At 35.6% G+C, this 17861-nt stretch overlaps 2 protein-coding genes across 3 annotated transcripts; one reads left to right on the forward strand and one right to left on the reverse strand.

Annotated features, from left to right (window-relative positions):
• The first annotated feature begins 5002 nt into the window (after positions 1-5002).
• Positions 5003-6838, forward strand: LOC111779630 (uncharacterized). Of its 2 annotated transcripts, none has more exons than XM_023659718.2 (3): positions 5003-5411; positions 5914-6152; positions 6224-6838. In XM_023659718.2, exons 1-3 carry the CDS (start codon positions 5375-5377, stop codon positions 6716-6718), a joined length of 771 nt encoding a protein of 256 aa, XP_023515486.2. In that variant the 5' UTR covers positions 5003-5374; the 3' UTR covers positions 6719-6838. The 2 variants fall into 2 exon arrangements, with proteins under 2 accessions (XP_023515486.2, XP_023515485.2); XM_023659717.2 differs by having other exon boundaries at positions 5060-5411; positions 6218-6838.
• An 883-nt stretch (positions 6839-7721) lies between these two features.
• On the reverse strand, positions 7722-16267 carry LOC111780593 (villin-4). The gene is made up of 24 exons (XM_023661028.2): positions 15812-16267; positions 14256-14342; positions 13883-13982; positions 13027-13095; positions 12713-12949; positions 12458-12635; positions 12196-12328; positions 11889-12051; positions 11656-11803; positions 11414-11514; positions 10838-10993; positions 10606-10674; positions 10451-10519; positions 10242-10379; positions 10020-10148; positions 9790-9937; positions 9664-9674; positions 9423-9563; positions 9196-9321; positions 9043-9108; positions 8588-8918; positions 8293-8495; positions 8054-8220; positions 7722-7959 (listed from the first exon to the last, which is right to left on the reverse strand). Exons 2-23 carry the CDS (start codon positions 14309-14311, stop codon positions 8107-8109), a joined length of 2886 nt encoding a protein of 961 aa, XP_023516796.2. The 5' UTR covers positions 14312-14342; positions 15812-16267; the 3' UTR covers positions 7722-7959; positions 8054-8106.
• Between the last annotated feature and the right edge of the window lie 1594 nt (positions 16268-17861).

Consider the following 17861-nt stretch of genomic DNA (forward strand, 5'->3'; position numbering starts at 1 on the left):
AATCAAAATAATTATTCTTTCAAAAATTAAAAAAAATATATATATATATATATATGTGTGTGTATGTATATATATATCTATACACGGAAGGAGTATGGTGAATCAACCACATCACCCACCCAAACAAAACAAGTCATGTCACAAAGTGGACAATTAGATCTCATTCAATTTATGGATAAACACACAACCCTTTGATGATGGGAAAGGAATCATTTGACCCTCTCCCACTTCCTTGGATTGGGTGATTGACACGTGTCACCTACTATAATACTTCAAATACACCATTATCAAATATTTTTCGCTTTGACTCGTTACGTGTTGTTACTAATCTCACGATTTTAAAAAAGCGTCTGCTAACAAGAGGTTTCTACACCTTTATGATGAATGTTTCATTCTCCTCTCCAACCGATGTGGGATTTCACGGTTTACTAGTACTGGATTTGAGCAATTATACTCTCAATCTCTCAATCCTCTATTTAAATTTTTTTTTCCATTTTTTTTAAATAAAATTAAAATTAATTTAATGAAATTTCTTTCCGATATACTAAAATTTGATTATCGAAATATGAGTTTAAAATAAAATATTAAGACAATCCATCCATGCAAATTATCTAATAAAGTTTTGCATTCAATGTCAACAAAAATGGTTGATTGACCTAAAAATAAATCACATGGCATGTTTTATATGGTCCCCTCTTCTCTCGTTCCTAAACTATTGAAAAGCATTCGGTTTTATATGCATCATTTTTTTTCTCAATATCTTTAATACTTTAATAAATAATTGACAACACACGACTATTCGACAATAATACGTTAGATGTTATTCGATCATTTCTATAATCTTAAATATATGAATAGAATTTAAAATTAAATTAAATATATATCACGAAAGTGTCCATCAACTTCATATATCTAGATTTTATAAAATGACTCTTAAAAAAAACACGTAAAATGAATAATTGGAAAGAATAATCTAAAATATTTTTATATAAATTATAATTTTTTTTATTATATTAGTGTTAATAATCCTAAAATTAGTATATTGTTAATTTTGAGTTAAACACAAACAATAGTAACAACAATAAAAAAATAATAATTCATTCATCTATGTCACATAAAATTTTCTATTATATTTATTACTATAATTATAAAAACGGTGGAGACAACAACAACCTAACAACATAACAACACATATAAGGGACATAATTTGACATGTTTTATATTGCAAAACTTTATATTAAAATTTTATATTGTGTTCAGAATTTTGAAATTTGTCCTATAAAAATAATCTCGACTTTAAAATTATTTTTAAAATAAGAAATATTTTTTTTGTTAAAATATATAACGTCAGCACAAAAATTAAATATTTAAAAATGAACGTAATATTATTTATAGTTATATAGAATCTTAATTCGGCTACCACGTCAACATGATGTTATAAATATTAAATGAAGCAAAAAACTACCAAATGTTATTTCTAAAATAAAAATTTCAAATTATAATAAAACAATTTAATAGACACGGTGAGGTTTTGGGTCACATCTTAAACCTACAAAAACATTATATAATAATAATAAGAGAACTTGAATGTTACTTTCTTTACTTAATCCCGAGGAAAAGGTAGCACTTAGTGTGCTTCCCATTAGTTCCCTAATACATGAATCATTAATTAATTAAAACTTTTTTAAGGCATATAACTTGCATGCCAACACTTTTTTTTTTTTTAATTTTTTTTTTGGTATCCAAATAATCTTTTAGAAAGAGGTTTGTGTTGTCTTTAATATCCCTTTTCCCTAAAGGAAATCCTTTTTAGTTACCTTATAAGTTTAATTAAAATTTAAAATTTATATAAGTATTTTATGAATTTAAGGAAAAATAAAATTAAGGGAAAGTAAATTAAAGAAAAAATTAGGTAAAGGGAATCTGAAGAGGATAAGGATGAAAGCAAAAGAAAAAAGAGAGAAGATAATAGGGGAGAGAGAAATTTAGAGAGAGAAATTTAGAGAGAGAAAGAGAAGGGAGGGTATGATGGCCCACAAAGGTTAAGGGATGTGCCTTCCTTACCCTACAAAGCGTGCTCCTTTCTAATCCAATTCACTGCCCCACCACACCACTTAATAATGCTTGCTGTCTTTCTTTTCTTTTTTCTTTTTTCTTTTTTTTTTTTTTTAAATAAAAATTATATTTTTTGTCTTCTTTCTTTTTTCCCACCACCTTTTGTCTTTCTTTCCTAAGATTTTCTCATTCAATCTCAAACACATTCTCTCATCTATATGTCCCTTCCCTTCTCCCTCCTCACCACTTCTCTCTCCTCCAAACCCCCCAAATATACACCTAAAATTAGATAAATGTATCACTCCAATGCTATCTGACCCACAACATCTAATTTTGTGAGATCCTTGCTAGTCCTGCTAGTCCAACAAGTGTCCGTTTCAACAGTGGATCTCAAAAGAGGGGAATTGTGAGATCACATCTCAATTAGAGAGAGGAACAAGTACCAACAACAACATGGGTTCGAAAGAACTGATGATACATCAATTAGAGAGAAAGAAACGAATCATTCTTTTCAAATGTATGAAAGAGAAAGTCCACATACTAAAAAAATATATATTTTTAATACATTTTTTTATTCTCCATCCCCATTACAACAAGTGGCACCTCTAAATCAGTTCCCCTAATTGTCCCACTCTAACTTCCATCCATTTAGTGCCACCTAGCTAAAATTTAAATCACTTATTTATATATATATATATATTTATATATATTTTAAGTGGCTCCAAACCTACCAAAACTATAGTATAATATTATATATATAACATTGATAACTTTCAAAATAATTGCACATATAACTAGAGTATACGAGATATCAATGTGATTGATAATTATGTTAATTGATTACCCTTTTATTAAGTATAATCAATTAATTGAGAATTATATGCTACTCAAATATGAATATTAAATTAATTATAATTTAAAAATACATTTCATTTAACAAATTATTTTACTAACCAATTGGGACAGTTTTGGTAGCTAAAAAGACAAAACACAAATTTCAAAATCCGAAATTATAAAATTGGAGAGAATCATACAAATTTATACAAAATAATGTTTAAAAAATGCGTGTTACAAATGCATAACGTCAATACTATGATGTAATTATCTTAAGTAATTGCCATTAAAAATACATCAATCGCTTATCATTTGTGAATCTAAACCCTATCTGACGGTTAAGGGTCAATAGGAAATAAGGCATGTGCATAACCCACATGGACAACCATGCATGTCACAAGGACATTAAAAAATTATGATTTGAGATAAGACCTTAGTTAATTATAATATTTTTAATACATGTCTTTTTTTTATTAAATAATAGAATAATGAATGCATCTATATAATTTTTTATTATTTATCATTTTCGGCGGGAGAGAGTTAAATTACCTCTCTAATTGATCAACATGATTATGGATTTAGTACGACAAAAAAGAAAAAAAAATATTTTAATTCTCATAATAAAAAGATAATAGGACGAATTTGATACTTAATAATGAGTTGATTTATTTAGAAAAAAAATGGAGAATATTAGTAACACTTCTTGAAAGGGACTATCCAATTTGTATTTAAGAATAAACTTTAGTGGTAATTTTTCATTAAAAATTCACACTACCTCATCACACCTTTCTAAGCAAATTACTATATATATATATATATATAATTAATTAATTATTTTTTTATTATACCATCAAAACTTAATTTCTAAAAATATTCTGAGTGGGCCATCTTCCAAGAAAAAAAAAAAAAAAAAAACCCAATAAGATTACTTCTCTATTGAGTTTCCAACCCCCAAAAGAATATAATATAAAATAATCTAACAATATTTTCAACACTTCATATATTTGTCCTATTCTATGAATGAATAAATTTTATACTAGGTTGTCACACCCCATGAATTTATTCCACCGATTAATATATGTCTCTCCTTATCGTAATATTGAAATTTAAATTTTTAAAAATTAAGTTGAATATTCGATTATATTTTTATTTTTGTTTATAATTGAAACAAGAGGTAACGAAGATATGGAAGGATTTTCAGTTTGAGTTTGACTCGGTGGCATCTCTAGTTCACTCGACCGAAACCGAAAGAGAAGGATTAAATAAAAGAGATAAAGGATGAGCAGGCCAACATATAAAATAAAATGGAGAGGAAGTGAGGCATGTGGGTGTGATTTGGGATGAGGAATTGTTGGGGTTAGGGATATATATATTATATGAAGCTTTTGAAGGAAAGCGATGTGGGAGGAAGTTTCCCTTTTTTCAATCCCAAATCTATAGCTATGAGTTGCTTAGTTTTGTCATCCATTTCTGGTTACATTTTCTTTTTCTTTTCCATTTCTTTTTACTGTAATCATAACTCTCAACCCCATAAAAACAAGAACAAAAAATTCAAAGCTTTTGAAAGCCTTGTAAAAGATGAAGAAGATGAAGCAGCAAAGATTGAATCAAAATGATGGAATGTGAGGCCAAAGTGTTTTGTTGTGTACAGTGAGTGATTCAATCCAAATCATGAAAGTTGATGTTTGTGAATAATTTAATGGAAGGAAGGAGGAAGAAAGAGAAAGCATAAAGTTTCCACCATTGATGCATATCTTGAAAGCTTCCAAGAGCTGTCTGGAATATCTTGTTCACAGGCATGCATACAAACTGGCTCATGTTTAGGACTGTCATTTGTTTTTATTATCAATACTTTCCTGGCCCCCACCTCCCTCCTCCGCTCTCCGCTCATTCCGGAGGGAAACAAAACATTCTTTATAAGAGTGTAGAAACATCTCCCTAGATACGTAACAGGCCAAAACGAACAATATTTGTTAGTAGTGGGTTTGAGCTATTTCAAATGGTATCAGAAGGTGGATTGTGAGATCCCACATCGGTTGAACAGGAGAACCCACGTCTCTCCCTAGATATGTAACGAGCCAAAACAGACAATATTTGGTAGCGGTGGAACCATCCTTATACAATAATACAGCCTGATACCCAATACAATCTTTATACCATACTTTACAACTCTTTCTTTCTCTCTCTCTCTTTTATGTCACCAAATATATAGAACACATTCCAAACCAGCTTTCTTATTGCCTCTGCCTCCTCCACAGCCTGTCAAACCTGAATTATTAGCACCAGGGATTCTAATTTTATAGTCAGAGGCTGTTTGCTTTACTGTTTCTTCCAAAGCAAACCAAAGGGAAGGGATATTTTTGGTGATTTGATTGGAGGCTTTGTTCATATTCATCAGGGAATTGGAAACTGGAAACTGGATTTGTTTTGATGCCCAACAAAGCTTTGGCTTTGGCATGAAGAACACAGAAGAAGAACATGTTCAATGATCATCATCCTCCTGGCTGCTCTTTCTCTATCAGGTCAATCCCACTTCAAATCTCTTCACTTTTTCATATCCAAATCTCTACTTTTGCTGCAGATTCGATGGGTTTGTTTAAATCCCAGAAAAAAAAAAACGAATCAAAATGCTTCTAAATTTGCTGGGATTGCTCAATTATCAGTGATTTTAACCACAAATCCTCTGTTTTTCTCTGTCTTAACCCTTCTGAGAAATTCATCTGATAGAGCACAATTTAAAGGACTAGGAAGAACCACCTACTAGATCTCTCTCTCTCCATCGCCAAAAGATTGAATTTTGCAATTTGAACTCATTACTTCCTTGATGCATGCCTTAATTTTGCCTTAGACAGTAGAAATTGGTGAAGTAGACTCTGTCTCCATCGACATCTCAGTGGCTGTACACAATTCACACCCACCCCACTTAATTGTCAAACATAACTTTTGGCTAAATTTTCTTTGTGGGTTTCAAGAATGTTTTGTCTTTGTAGTCCTACATTATTTTTGATACCCATTTGGTTTCAGGCATGGGAACAAGACTTGAACCCACTTTCAATCCTTTACCCAACTCTGCCCACACTACCAACACCTTCATAGTTCGAAGAGTGCATGAGTGGCACCAGTTTCAGAGCTCAACAACAAGGCTTCCCCACAAACTCTATACTTCTGCGATGACTGGATCACTTGACAAGATGCTGCAAAAAGGAGATGTGGATGCCATAAGAAAGACAATGCAGGGGCATGAAGATGTGTTCAAGAATCAGGTAAGATAGAGTTTGTAGGCGTTTGTTGAAGCAAAACTGGTTGAATTTGAATATATGGCTTGCAGGTGAAGGAACTCCATCGGCTGTATAGTGTTCAGAAGATGCTGATGGAAGAGGTGAGGAGAAAATCAATGAACCATTTGCAGTTCAAAAACAGGGAAAATCAAACAGAACAGAGCAGTGGAGGGGGACTGATTTTGAAGCTTCAAAGCTTGAGATCAGATGATCCGAGCAGTGGGAGCTGTTCTGGAGACAACATGAGAATAATGTCAAGAGGGTTTGATCTTGAAAGGCCTGCAGAGGAGGACATGTCGACGGGAGTTAGCGCTGTCGACGAAGACCGAGCCGGGCCGAGCAAGATGAACACAGGTGATGGTTGTGAAGAGGAAGACAGTGATGTTGAGCTAACTCTAAGCATTGGTGGTAGTGTCAGGAAGAAGAGATCAAAATCAGAAAGAGGTGAAGAATGCAGTGACCCAAGCACACCCATGAGCAGCTCAAGTGGAACATGTGATCAGGAAACAAAACGGCCACATTGGCTGTTCCAAAGTTTAAAGCTCAAGTAGAAGAAGCTGATAACAAGAACAGGTTCACAATATTAACAAAATTTTATCCAATTGAGATTCTAATAAAAGGGATGTCTGAGATGCCCATTTGTGGCTGCATATACAACTCTTGTTTTTCTATACTCTTACTCCATTTCTTTCTCCGAAATGCAACCGTCTAAGCCAACCACTAGCCGATATTGTTCTCTTTAGACTTTTCAAGTTTTAAAACGCGTCTATTAGGGAGAGGTTTTCACACCTTTATAAAGAATGTTTCGTTCACCTCTACAATCGATGTGAGACATCATTCGGGAGATGCCAATACAAAGGGAAGGTGGTGAAGGGATGAAAAAGTGGGATATGGGGGAAATGGCTAGTTGCTTGCTTTGTTGACCAGATAGAGCTATAGAGAGACAGAGATGATATGATGATGGTGCTTAAAGTTAATGCGATCACTACTCAACGTGCGTGCTCCTCCGTACGTAACCCATTTTGTCTTGTGGGATGTCTCTGTCTTTGCCCCCATCTAAACTTTTGCTTTTCCAACTCTTAATTACTTTTTATTCATTTTAATTCATTTATAATTAACCCCATCATCATTTTATTTTCTAATTTTTTTTTATTAAATTTACTTACCAGTAACCGCTGCTTTGGCTCATTACGTAACGCTGTTAGTCTCATGATTTTCAAATGCATCTATTAGGGTTATACAACATAATCGGTACTCATCCAAATATGCAGTGGGCTTGAGCTATTATAAATGGTATTAGAGCCAGACACCGAGCAGTGTGACTGTGATAACGCTGACAAGGGAAGTAGATTGTGAAATCCAAAGAATGAACGGAAGAACGAAGTCACGTTATATATATATATATATATAAATAAATCACACCTTTTATTTAGAAATGAACAAAAAAAAAAAAATGAGGACTGGTTTTTACAATGCTGTACAATTCCATCCTCAATCATCAATCAACACAACTATAAGTAGACTGCTATATATATATATATATCTCCCTCTTCCTTTTTTTTTTTTTTTTTTTTTTTTTTAATAATTAAAACACAAAAATTTGATAAAAAAAAAACCAAAATTGCTCTCATCAAACCAATTCTCACAGAATATATCACACAACTATCTCATCTGCTAGTGAAAGCTAAGACACATTCAAACCAATCAAGAACAGCTCTGAGTGTATGTATGGGACAGCAGAAACAGCTTAAAATGCACTGACGCTCTCCATCAACAACTTTGAGTTACAAATCTGCCAACCAACAAAATTACTGCAATCAATCACTAACACTTATAGAACGCCAAAAGAACGAATCGATACCGTCGTAAAGAACACTGCTACCTACCGGCATCCACAACTCGACGACGAGCAATCAAAGGGCATTGTTAGCAAGGAGTTCTAGAACAGATGCAAGGCCATTTTAAGTTTGTTCTGCTTCCATTTAGGTAGCTTATAGAAAGCATCCTTTGTCATTCCAAATTTCTCCTTGAACTCCGTCATTGATAGGTATGTCTGCTCGTTTCAAATTCGACATGTAAGAACTCGACGTTGATAAAAAATATTGCTGTGAATGGTTATGCTTACCTCTCGCTTCGTCACGTCGATGTCTGAAGCTGGAGAACTCGATGTCGTTGTAAGGGATTCGTATGGATGTATTGTGAGACCTTCCTCGTCTTCAACTTCGCCCTCCTTTGCATCTTCCACTATAGTAAGAGATTCTATTCTGTTGCTCATGGAGGTCTCCTTCTTGTCCAACTCTGGGATAGGCTTGGAGACACCTAGCGTCCCTTACCAAATACAAAAGAAAAGCAATTCTGTTAAGTTGGAAATTTGTGATGGTTGCAACCGAACTGTGGCGAAACTTAAGATGAACTCGTACCCTTGAAAGAGCGAGGTATAATAGCTTCTCGAGCGGGCGGTGGCTGTTCGAAACTTGCACTAAGTGCTGCTATGGCTGCATTTTTAGAAGCCAGCCTTGATGACTCAGTAGTAACAGATTTGGGGTACAGCCTTCTAACCATTGGAGGAGGAGTAGAAAGATTTCTAGCACTTGGGTTCTCAAAGTTTGCAGCTAATGCATTGAAAGCAGGTGACCTTCCTCTCACACGAACTCGATCAGGACTAAACGACACACTCCTCGATCGCTGTGCTTTCTCTGGCACACTACTCGACCTCCCTCCATACATTACAGGAGCTCTCCGCTTCGGTTTCTGATTAAAGATCATGAAGCCATCAAAAAAGAATGCTAACTACACAGATAATATGTTTCAAAGCAATAGATACTTCTGAAAAGAAACTGAACAAAAAGGATTGAAGAACCAGAAAATGACTTGCATTTATAGCAGCAGCACCATCATTTTTAACTAATGCAAGCTTTCTCTGAAACGAATTTCCGTGCATCTGTATTCAAATATTTAAAAGATTCAGATAAAACAAGCAATCAGATTATTGTCACATAATTGTAGTTAATAAGCATATGATTCTCACGTCAGATTTTGCAGAATCCCATGAGAAGAAACGTGTGAAGAAAGGCGGTTCACTTCCTTCCATGACGATATATATCGGAGTTTCGCGTGATAATTTTTCATGAAAAAAATCAATCTCAAGAAATTTCTGTTCAGAACTCGAAGAACCAAAAGAAGCATTCATTATATGCCCAGAAAACTACCTCTTGATGACTGGTGGAAGAAACAAGTCAGAGCAATAAAACGTACCTCCCCAATTTTTAAAGCATGCAGTTTAGTCTTGGGGTCAACCTGTTGCCCAACCCAAACAAAGATCTGAGAGTGACAACTAAGAATGTCAATATCTTCTGCCATCAAATCATCTTGCCCGAAGTTGTATATCTCATCAACCTGCAATGACATCAAATTTTAACAAGAAACCAAGGAACTTTGGTGCATTACTTCTAAGAGCTCCAGTTTTAAGTTCCAAGATAGAATAAGAAGAGAATACCTTCAAAATTTCTGCATAATGCCGCCATTTCCGAAGCGAAATCGATGCGATGAACGAAGTTAAAGACTTATAAACGGGGAAAAATAGAACGATAACGATGAAAGATCGAAATACAAATGTATACACCTTTTGAATAAGTGCAGGAAAATAAGTGTGGATCGCTCTCAACAACCATTGCAATTTTCTGACTTGGGTATTCCGTTTTTCCTCCCAACAAACCCCAAAATAGTTCAGACTCTGCGCCTTCCTTGTGCGGCTTGGATTGACAGTTTGGCTGCAGAAAATTGGAAATCATATGAGAAGCTATTTTGGTAGTGGCAGCTTGATTCATAATGACCATATAACTAACTAATCACCTTGATCATATCCAGGAATCTTTCAACAAGCTCCTGGTGATCAGTGGTGGTAAGGCTTCCAAACCAAGTAAAAACAGTGGACCCTCTATACAAAATGTAACAATAAGAGGAATTCAAAGAGGATCCAACCTGTGGGAACAGAACAAGAACAAACAATGATTTGTATATTAGCATGAAGTATTATTATGCACAGCAAAAGACCATGGGATGAGAGCAACGTACTGCTTCAACTTGAATTGCTTGCATATTCTCAGGGCCAGAGCCCTGAACTCGAAACAATGCAATACTGTTTCTCGAATTTGTCACGTCTGAAATGCCATTTTCTGCAATGTAATTCTTGTATCCATCACTCAACCCACCCTGAAAAATTTTTGTTAGTCAACTTCATGTAATACAATTGTATGTATTTCCATTAAGTTACCCAAGCATACCTTAAAAACAATAAATCTCTGAAAAATTGAATAGAACTGGACTGGTTCATATCCTTCATAAATACAAGCCTGGCATGAAACGAAGATGATATCATTATCCTCAATTGGAGACGCCATTGTATATAAGAGCGGACAATTTAAACAGTGGAAGCAACCTGGACAGGCAAGAACTTCAGTGCTTCCACCATCTGGCTGGCCAGCGATAAAGCAGAAGCTCTTTCTCCCTATTTCAAGAGTAATGCAATCATAAGATATTCCTCGAAGAACAGATAATAAGTAAATAGAATCAAACCCACAAGGGTGTTGAGGCTTTCCAATTATCATTATTCAAATATTTTCTATGCTTCAAGCATGATATGATCCATTTGTATTTATAAGTTTAAGTACCTCAACACTTTGTTTACCAAACCATGTTCCAACTAGATATTCTTCCTTGTCTTCTCCCGAGTAAGAATATTGGAAAATATAGCAATCTCCACTGTAAAATTTTGATTGATCAGAGACAGGAAGTAGAAGCTTTTCCTGGCCACTGACACGCCACACCTGTAAAACAACGGAGTTTTCATCATAGTGTAAATCATTTATACCAACTTTTTGGATCATGTGTCTATCAATCAATAAATTTCTGGTTAGTTTCCAATGATTCCCAAGACACCCGTCGTCAAGCTCGTTGTCCTACATTCAAACTGATTATGACGCAAATATTCATTTATTTCGTACATCCCACATTATCAGTAACAGCCCAAGCTCACTGCTAGTAGATACTGTCCGCTTTGACCCATTACGTATCGCCGTCAACCTCGAGAGGTTTCCACACCCTTATAAGGAATGCTTTGTTCCCCTCTCCAACCAACGTGGATCTCACATTTATCTGTTCCTTCTTTTGCCATAGTATCATCATTTGCAGAATGGTTCATAGAACCTTATGGAGAAGAGAAGAAAGAGAAATATTTTTCGAATTACCTGTAGATTTCCTGTACAATCAATGTAAGGCCGAGGTTCCTCTCTTACAGGTTCAGCTTTCAAAAGACCCTTCACATTAAATCCTTGGCGTTTCAAAAGTGCTAAAAAATAACCAAAAAAAGAGAGAGGGGGGGAGAGAGTTCATCAAACAATAGCTGGAGAAATGTCAACATTACAATGAAAACCAAAAGATTTAATGAAAAAAAAAAAAAAAACCATGAATCAAAGAACTTCATACTAACCAGCAACCTTGCCTCTACCATCCTCTGACACAGCTACAGCAGCTGCTCGAGGCCACGAATCAAACTTGGCTTGGAACACAATAGGTTCAAAGCCTTCAGTCACCCGCATTATGTGCGATTGTGGACGATCAGGACCGCTAACTAGCTCCTATCCACAACAAGGAGAGAGATATAAAAATCCCAAGTCTTCAAATAAACTTTAAGGAATCAACTAGGACGGTGTAGGGAATTACTTCTGCAGCTCTGCTGGAATTTTTCCTTTCTTCAAGAGAGGTATTTCTTCCCATCCATATAAAAACTTCTGTCCCGCTATCAAGAATGTAACATTTATTTGAAGCTAACAGCGCCCTAGTTAAAGAATCAGCCTCAACAGGTTCGGGGTCGCCCTTCTTAACACTTCAAACACATACATACTACTTTCAGAACTACATCATTAACTAGTTCAATAAAACATTAAAACAACCAAGAATTATACCAAAATTTGTTCATACTTTAAAGGATGAAATGTAAAAGTAATTTTAAAAAAAGGAAACATATTACCATAGTAGTTTTGTTGGATGTGAACCGACCATTTTATCACCTCCACCGGCTACTTTTCTTGGAAGTGGAGCAAAACCACCAAATAAACTCCAAAATTCCCCTGTTTCAGCATCTGCCATCATTCTGCCATCCTCTGTATGACAATGTAGAAACTATGAGCTTTCAAACATAGTAAATCAAACTTGTAATGAAAAAATTAATCAAATAAGTAAAAAATAAAAAGAAACAAAGCGCAGGACTACTGAGTTTTTGTGTTACTTACCAACGGCGGCTATCTGACATTTTCCGTCATGATATGTATCTTTAATGTATTGAACTACTTCCAATGCTTTGGCTCTCTCTTGAATGGATGAGTTGGATCCATTGAATTGGAATATTTTAGACTTGGTATCAAGAATGAAAATACTATCATGGTTAAGTGAAGATCGAGCAAAAGGAACCTGCTAACAGAATGAAGAACTTAGCAAATGGAGAAGGCTAATTCCTTATCAGCTTGAGTATATGAGATTAGGCTTGCCTCTTTAACATGAACAACTCGTTTTCCTTTGCAAACATACAACCGAGTGCGGTGTTCTTCAGCCTTGGCATGTTTGAAGCCAGAGGAAACTCCGCCTTCTTGTGGTATAATGCAGGGTTTGAAATATGATAAGAACTTCTCTGTCTCGTAACCTTGCACTTCACGGTACTGGACAGCACGTCCTCCAAGGGCTGCATCCAATTCAACGGTTTTGATGGCTGCAGTACCAGCTTCATCCTAAATTGACAGGTCTTGAAAGTTATTGGAAAACCAAGAAATAACCACCAGAGAATAACTGATTGATTTGAACTTACCTGAGTGGTATCCTTACCAAGCCAATAATGAATATCATGCCGCAAAGTACCATTTTTTAAGGATGAGGTCTGCAATGAATAAATAAAATACAGGAATCACTGGAGGTACCAAGAACAAAAGGGTTCTTTTTTTCCTCTTCCTTTTATGTTTGGATTCTGCTGTAATAGCAGGTTACAGTTACTTCATCAAAATGATTGCAATTCCTTATAAGATATAGCACAGAGGGATTATTTTAAAGAAGAAACGGAATGAGGATGGGATAACTGTAATAGGTTTTAAGTCCTCAAAGCCAGGTCTGCTAAAACCCCACCACCCAAGCTCACCGCTAATAAATATTGTACTTTTTGGGCTTCCCCTCAAGGTTCGTAAAATGGGTCTGCTAGGGAGAGGTTTCTACACTCTTACAAAGAATGCTTCGTTTCCTCTCTCCAACCGATGTGGGATCTCATAACCCACCCCTTTGGGCCCAGCGTTCTCGGTGGCACTCGTTCCCTTCTCCAATCAATGTGGGACCCTCCAATTCACTCCCCTTTGTGGCCCAGCGTCTTTACTGGTACACTGCCTCGTGTTCACCCCCTTTCGGGGTTCAGCCTCCACGCTGGCACATCGCCCAGTATCTGACAATGATACCAACTGTAACAACCCAAGCCCACCGCTGGCAGATATTGTACTCTTTGGGCTTCCTCTCAAGGTTTTTTAAACCGATCTAACCTTTATGGAACTAGATGCAACGAGACGGATCGCATGACAACTAATTTAAAAACTAAAGACCAAAAGAAGATATGAGAAGTTAACATTTTGATATTTTCATAAAGAACAAAGCAAATAGTAAGAAACTAAACAAAACCCACTTGCCTCCAGGACTATATAGGAATCTCCCATGAAAAATTTTCCGTGAGATGATTTTGGTACAAGAACAGGGCGAGAATTCTCGATGCGCCATACTTCAACCCCACTGTGTATTGTCAAGGAAAATAACATAGAAACTTGCAGATGCAGGAGATGAAGCAATTGTAATAAATCAGATTATAAAGTGATTGAAGATATGGATTTTATCAACTGTTGCTGTTAATTTATTTAACTGTGTAAACTTGGCATATTAGAAAATGTTACCAACTGCCTAAGGAAAAGTATTTACCTCATAAGCTAAATTTACTAGAAACTAGAAAACATAAACCATAAAAGTACTAATAATAAGCATGCTTTAAGTCACATTACATAAGGATACGCTTTCTGGCCAGCACCTTGAAAAGCTTGGTCTAAATTTCTCATAGAGACCGCCATGTTATATCCACTCCTCTATTGTTACCTGCGACTATCGGGCACATAATGTCGGTCTCAAATGTGACAGATCATTGAATCGAGACAAGCTAAAAGTCAAAAGTAATTTTATCACAAGTTGGAGTTCCCTTTTACAACCAAAAGAAAAATAATGAAGAAGAACTGGTTGCAAGTTACAACTAGGCCCAAAACCACCGCTGGCAGATAATGTCTTCTTTGAGCTTTCCTTTTTGAGGTTTTCCTTAAGGTTTTTAAAATGTGTCTATTAGGGAGAGGTTTCAACACCCTTATAAAGAATGCTTCGTTCTCTTCCCCAACCGATGTGGGATCTCACAATCCATCCCCCTTCAGGGCCCAGCGTCCTTGTTGGCACACCGCCTCGTGTCCACCCCCTTCGGGGCGATGTGTCAGCGCTTTGATACTATTTGTAACGGCCCAAGACCACCACTAGCAGATATTGCCCTCTTTGAGCTTTCACTTTCGAGCTTCCCCTCAAGATTTTTAAAAAGCGTCTACTAGGGAGAGGTTTTCACACTCTTATAAAAAATGTTTTTGTTTCCCTCTCCAACCGATGTGGGATCTCACAATCACCTCCCTTCGGAGTCCAGCATCCTCGCTGGCACACCGCCCCGTGTCCACTCCCTTTCAGGGCTCAACGTCCTTGCTGGCACACCGCCCTGTCCCGATATATTTTGCTAGTGGTGGGCTTGGACTGTTACAGATGCATCCCTAATCAATCTCCTTCATTCTCTTGCCCTATTCCAATATATTCTCCATCTCCACTTCCACCTCCAATTTCTTTCCAAATTGCAGCCATTTCAAAGAATCGAGCTACCCCAATTTTCTTCCACTCCTAGATTGCACAAATAAAAACGTACCATCCAACTAAAGCTTATCACTCTATTATGCTTTCACAAAGATACATTCCTTTGATGCAGGGCAAGCTAGCATCGACAAAATCCTAAACCACTCACCTAGCTCACTCCAAGAATTCACCCTTCTTCTGCATATTCTTGTATTCTATTGATCCTAATGAGGTAAATGGTTGCAGCATAGGCAAAACTTACCATCTTTTCCTACTTGTGAATGTAAGCATGTACATTCCCAAGCATAAGAGGTATGAATCAAACACTCGGAAATTAAAAACAAATTTAGTGTACCCAGAAAAATATATAAAATTTTCAACAGCACATGATATGATCTTCCCGGCATTCGAATTTCGAAATTCTAACCCATGGAAGCTGAACGCGCTGTGGAGTATGAATATCCAATCAACTGGATACTTACATTCCTCAATTTGATATATACCATAACGGAGATCAAGCATTTTATTAACAGAATATTCAGGTTCAACAAAGAAAAGACTATATACTTTTACTACTTGTGACAAGCATATCCCACGAAGGCAATGTACAAGGAACAAAGGAATTGAAAAGGGAATAACTTATTGGATTTGATTAGGAAACTCCAAGTAAAAATGAAAATGCCAAAATATTGAAGTACCTGGTTGAATAAACGTCAAGGAGATGAATAACAGGGGAAAGGACACACACCCAGATCCAATCCCAGCTTGTAGAAGCTAATGGAATTTGTAGAATCTTCACAACCCAGTACAGGGGAAGAAGGCAAGGACAAAGAGAGAAATGAGGAAGAAGAAGAACAAGAAGAAGAAATGATATGAATAACAAATTCAGAGAGAGAATATGGAGGGAATGATTAAGGACAGGCGTGCATATCACTAACTACAACAAAAAAAAGCCACCCCACGAGGTAAAATAACAGGGATTAACCTTTTCACCGCTAAACCCACATCACCCAGATGAATTTTGAATGAAATTCTGTTCTCTAATCAATGAGAGAAAAGCAGGAGATTCCTTAGAGTATGGACGCAATTAATCACATCTCAAATTTACAACAGTAAAGGGTAAAATTAGATGAAATAAACAGTATGATAGCGAAAAAGAAAAAAAAAAAAAAAAAAAAAAACACAAACAAGAGAACATGGAGATGGGTACCAGTAAATCGTAATTAAGAATGGTGGGGTTTACTCATTACAATGAAATCCCTTGTTTCTTCACAGAATAATGCATTAGCTCTGCATTTGAAATGAAGGCGAAAAGAAAGCAATAAAGAATGAAAAGGTATGAAATCGGTTGGTGAGGGAATCGCAAATGGCAAATGGCAAATGGCAAATGGGTTGGCTGACCTCCGCGGTGTGAGGATTGGCTGCTAAGACGGAGAGAGAAAGGTCGATCACCGTCCATTATTCAAGCACACAGCCAAAAAGCCAACGGTGGGGCTTCGCAATAGGAAGCAACTCTCTCTCCTCTTTTTGCATCGCTGTTTGAGGGTTTTATTTTTTTGCCATTGTTGAATCAGTTCTGAAATCCATTGGTCTAATTGGGTCTCTTATGCTAATTCCATTTGCTCCTATTATGTTAGCGCTTCACAGTACAGTTCCACCCCAAAAGTAACCACCCTTTTTCAGTAACTGTGAAAGATTCTGTTCAAATATCGTTGGATTGTTCTTTGCTTGATTCTTCAAACATAATATAATATAATAATCGTATTTATAATTCAACTATTTATGATAATAATCTCTAAAGTATTTTGGGGTACATCTTATGAACAACCAAAATAGTATGTGGATTGAAGTTCAAATTTGAATATTGATGACTACATTCCTTTACTTATCCTTAGCCAATTATAAGATGTTTGATACTTCAAGAATTGAGGTGACGATAATAATATTTCCAGTGATGAAGGATGGACTGTCACGAGAATCAACTAATTTTATAACCGTCCATATTATTTATTTTAGTCTATTACATATCTTCATCAACCTCGTGGTTTTTAAAACGTGATTTCTAGGAAGAGGTATAAGGAATGTTTCGTTTACTCTCCAAGGGATGTGGAATCTTACAATCCATTCCCTTAGGATCCAGGCTCCTCGCTCTCTTAGGGGTCCAGCGTTCTTTGACCGCCCAACATCTAGCTTTGATATAATTTGTAATAGTTTAAGTCTATTGCTAGCCGAAATTGTCTTCTTTAGGGTTTCTCTTTCGAAATTCCCTTCAAATTTTTTAAAATGTGTCTACTAGAGAGAAGTTTTCACACCCTTATAAATAATGTTTCATTCTCCTCCCCAACTGATGTGAGATCTCAATGGCAATATCTGCAAACGATGAACTTAGACGGTTACAAATTTCATATCATATAGTTGGTAGACAATAATATAATGATATGATTCGAATATGATATAATGTATGCTTCATGATATATTAAACACATAATAATATTACAATATTATTCCTATAAATAGTATGATAAATTACGTGCTAAATTTGATATGTTTTTAGTTGAAATGAAATATATTTATTTCCTAAATACTTAAAATTGAATTAATAAGTGATGTAAAATTAAGAAGAAGATTTTAAAAATTGTAAATATAATTGAACGTTGAATTTTAGAGATATTTGGTATAATTTAGAAATCAAAACAATAATTATCTTAAATAATAATAAATAAGCAAATAAAAACAAATTGTTAAAAT

Source organism: Cucurbita pepo, chromosome 18 (genome assembly GCF_057944985.1).
Source record: "Cucurbita pepo subsp. pepo isolate OVF chromosome 18, ASM5794498v1, whole genome shotgun sequence".
Lineage (NCBI taxonomy): Eukaryota > Viridiplantae > Streptophyta > Magnoliopsida > Cucurbitales > Cucurbitaceae > Cucurbita > Cucurbita pepo.

What these genes read in the sequence shown, in the direction of transcription:
- LOC111780593 (XM_023661028.2), bottom strand. Translation starts at nt 14,311, where the DNA reads ATGGCGGTCTCTATGAGAAATTTAGACCAAGCTTTTCAAGGTGCTGGC. An exon ending in ATTCCTATATAGTCCTGGAG is followed by an intron (nt 13,096 to 13,882) that starts GCAAGTGGGTTT and finishes TATTCATTGCAG; the next exon opens with ACCTCATCCTTAAAAAATGG. An exon ending in TTGGTAAGGATACCACTCAG is followed by an intron (nt 12,950 to 13,026) that starts GTAAGTTCAAAT and finishes CTGTCAATTTAG; the next exon opens with GATGAAGCTGGTACTGCAGC.
- LOC111779630 (XM_023659717.2), top strand. Translation starts at nt 5,375, where the DNA reads ATGATCATCATCCTCCTGGCTGCTCTTTCTCTATCAG. An exon ending in GGCTGCTCTTTCTCTATCAG is followed by an intron (nt 5,412 to 5,913) that starts GTCAATCCCACT and finishes ATTTGGTTTCAG; the next exon opens with GCATGGGAACAAGACTTGAA. An exon ending in AAGATGTGTTCAAGAATCAG is followed by an intron (nt 6,153 to 6,217) that starts GTAAGATAGAGT and finishes TATGGCTTGCAG; the next exon opens with GTGAAGGAACTCCATCGGCT.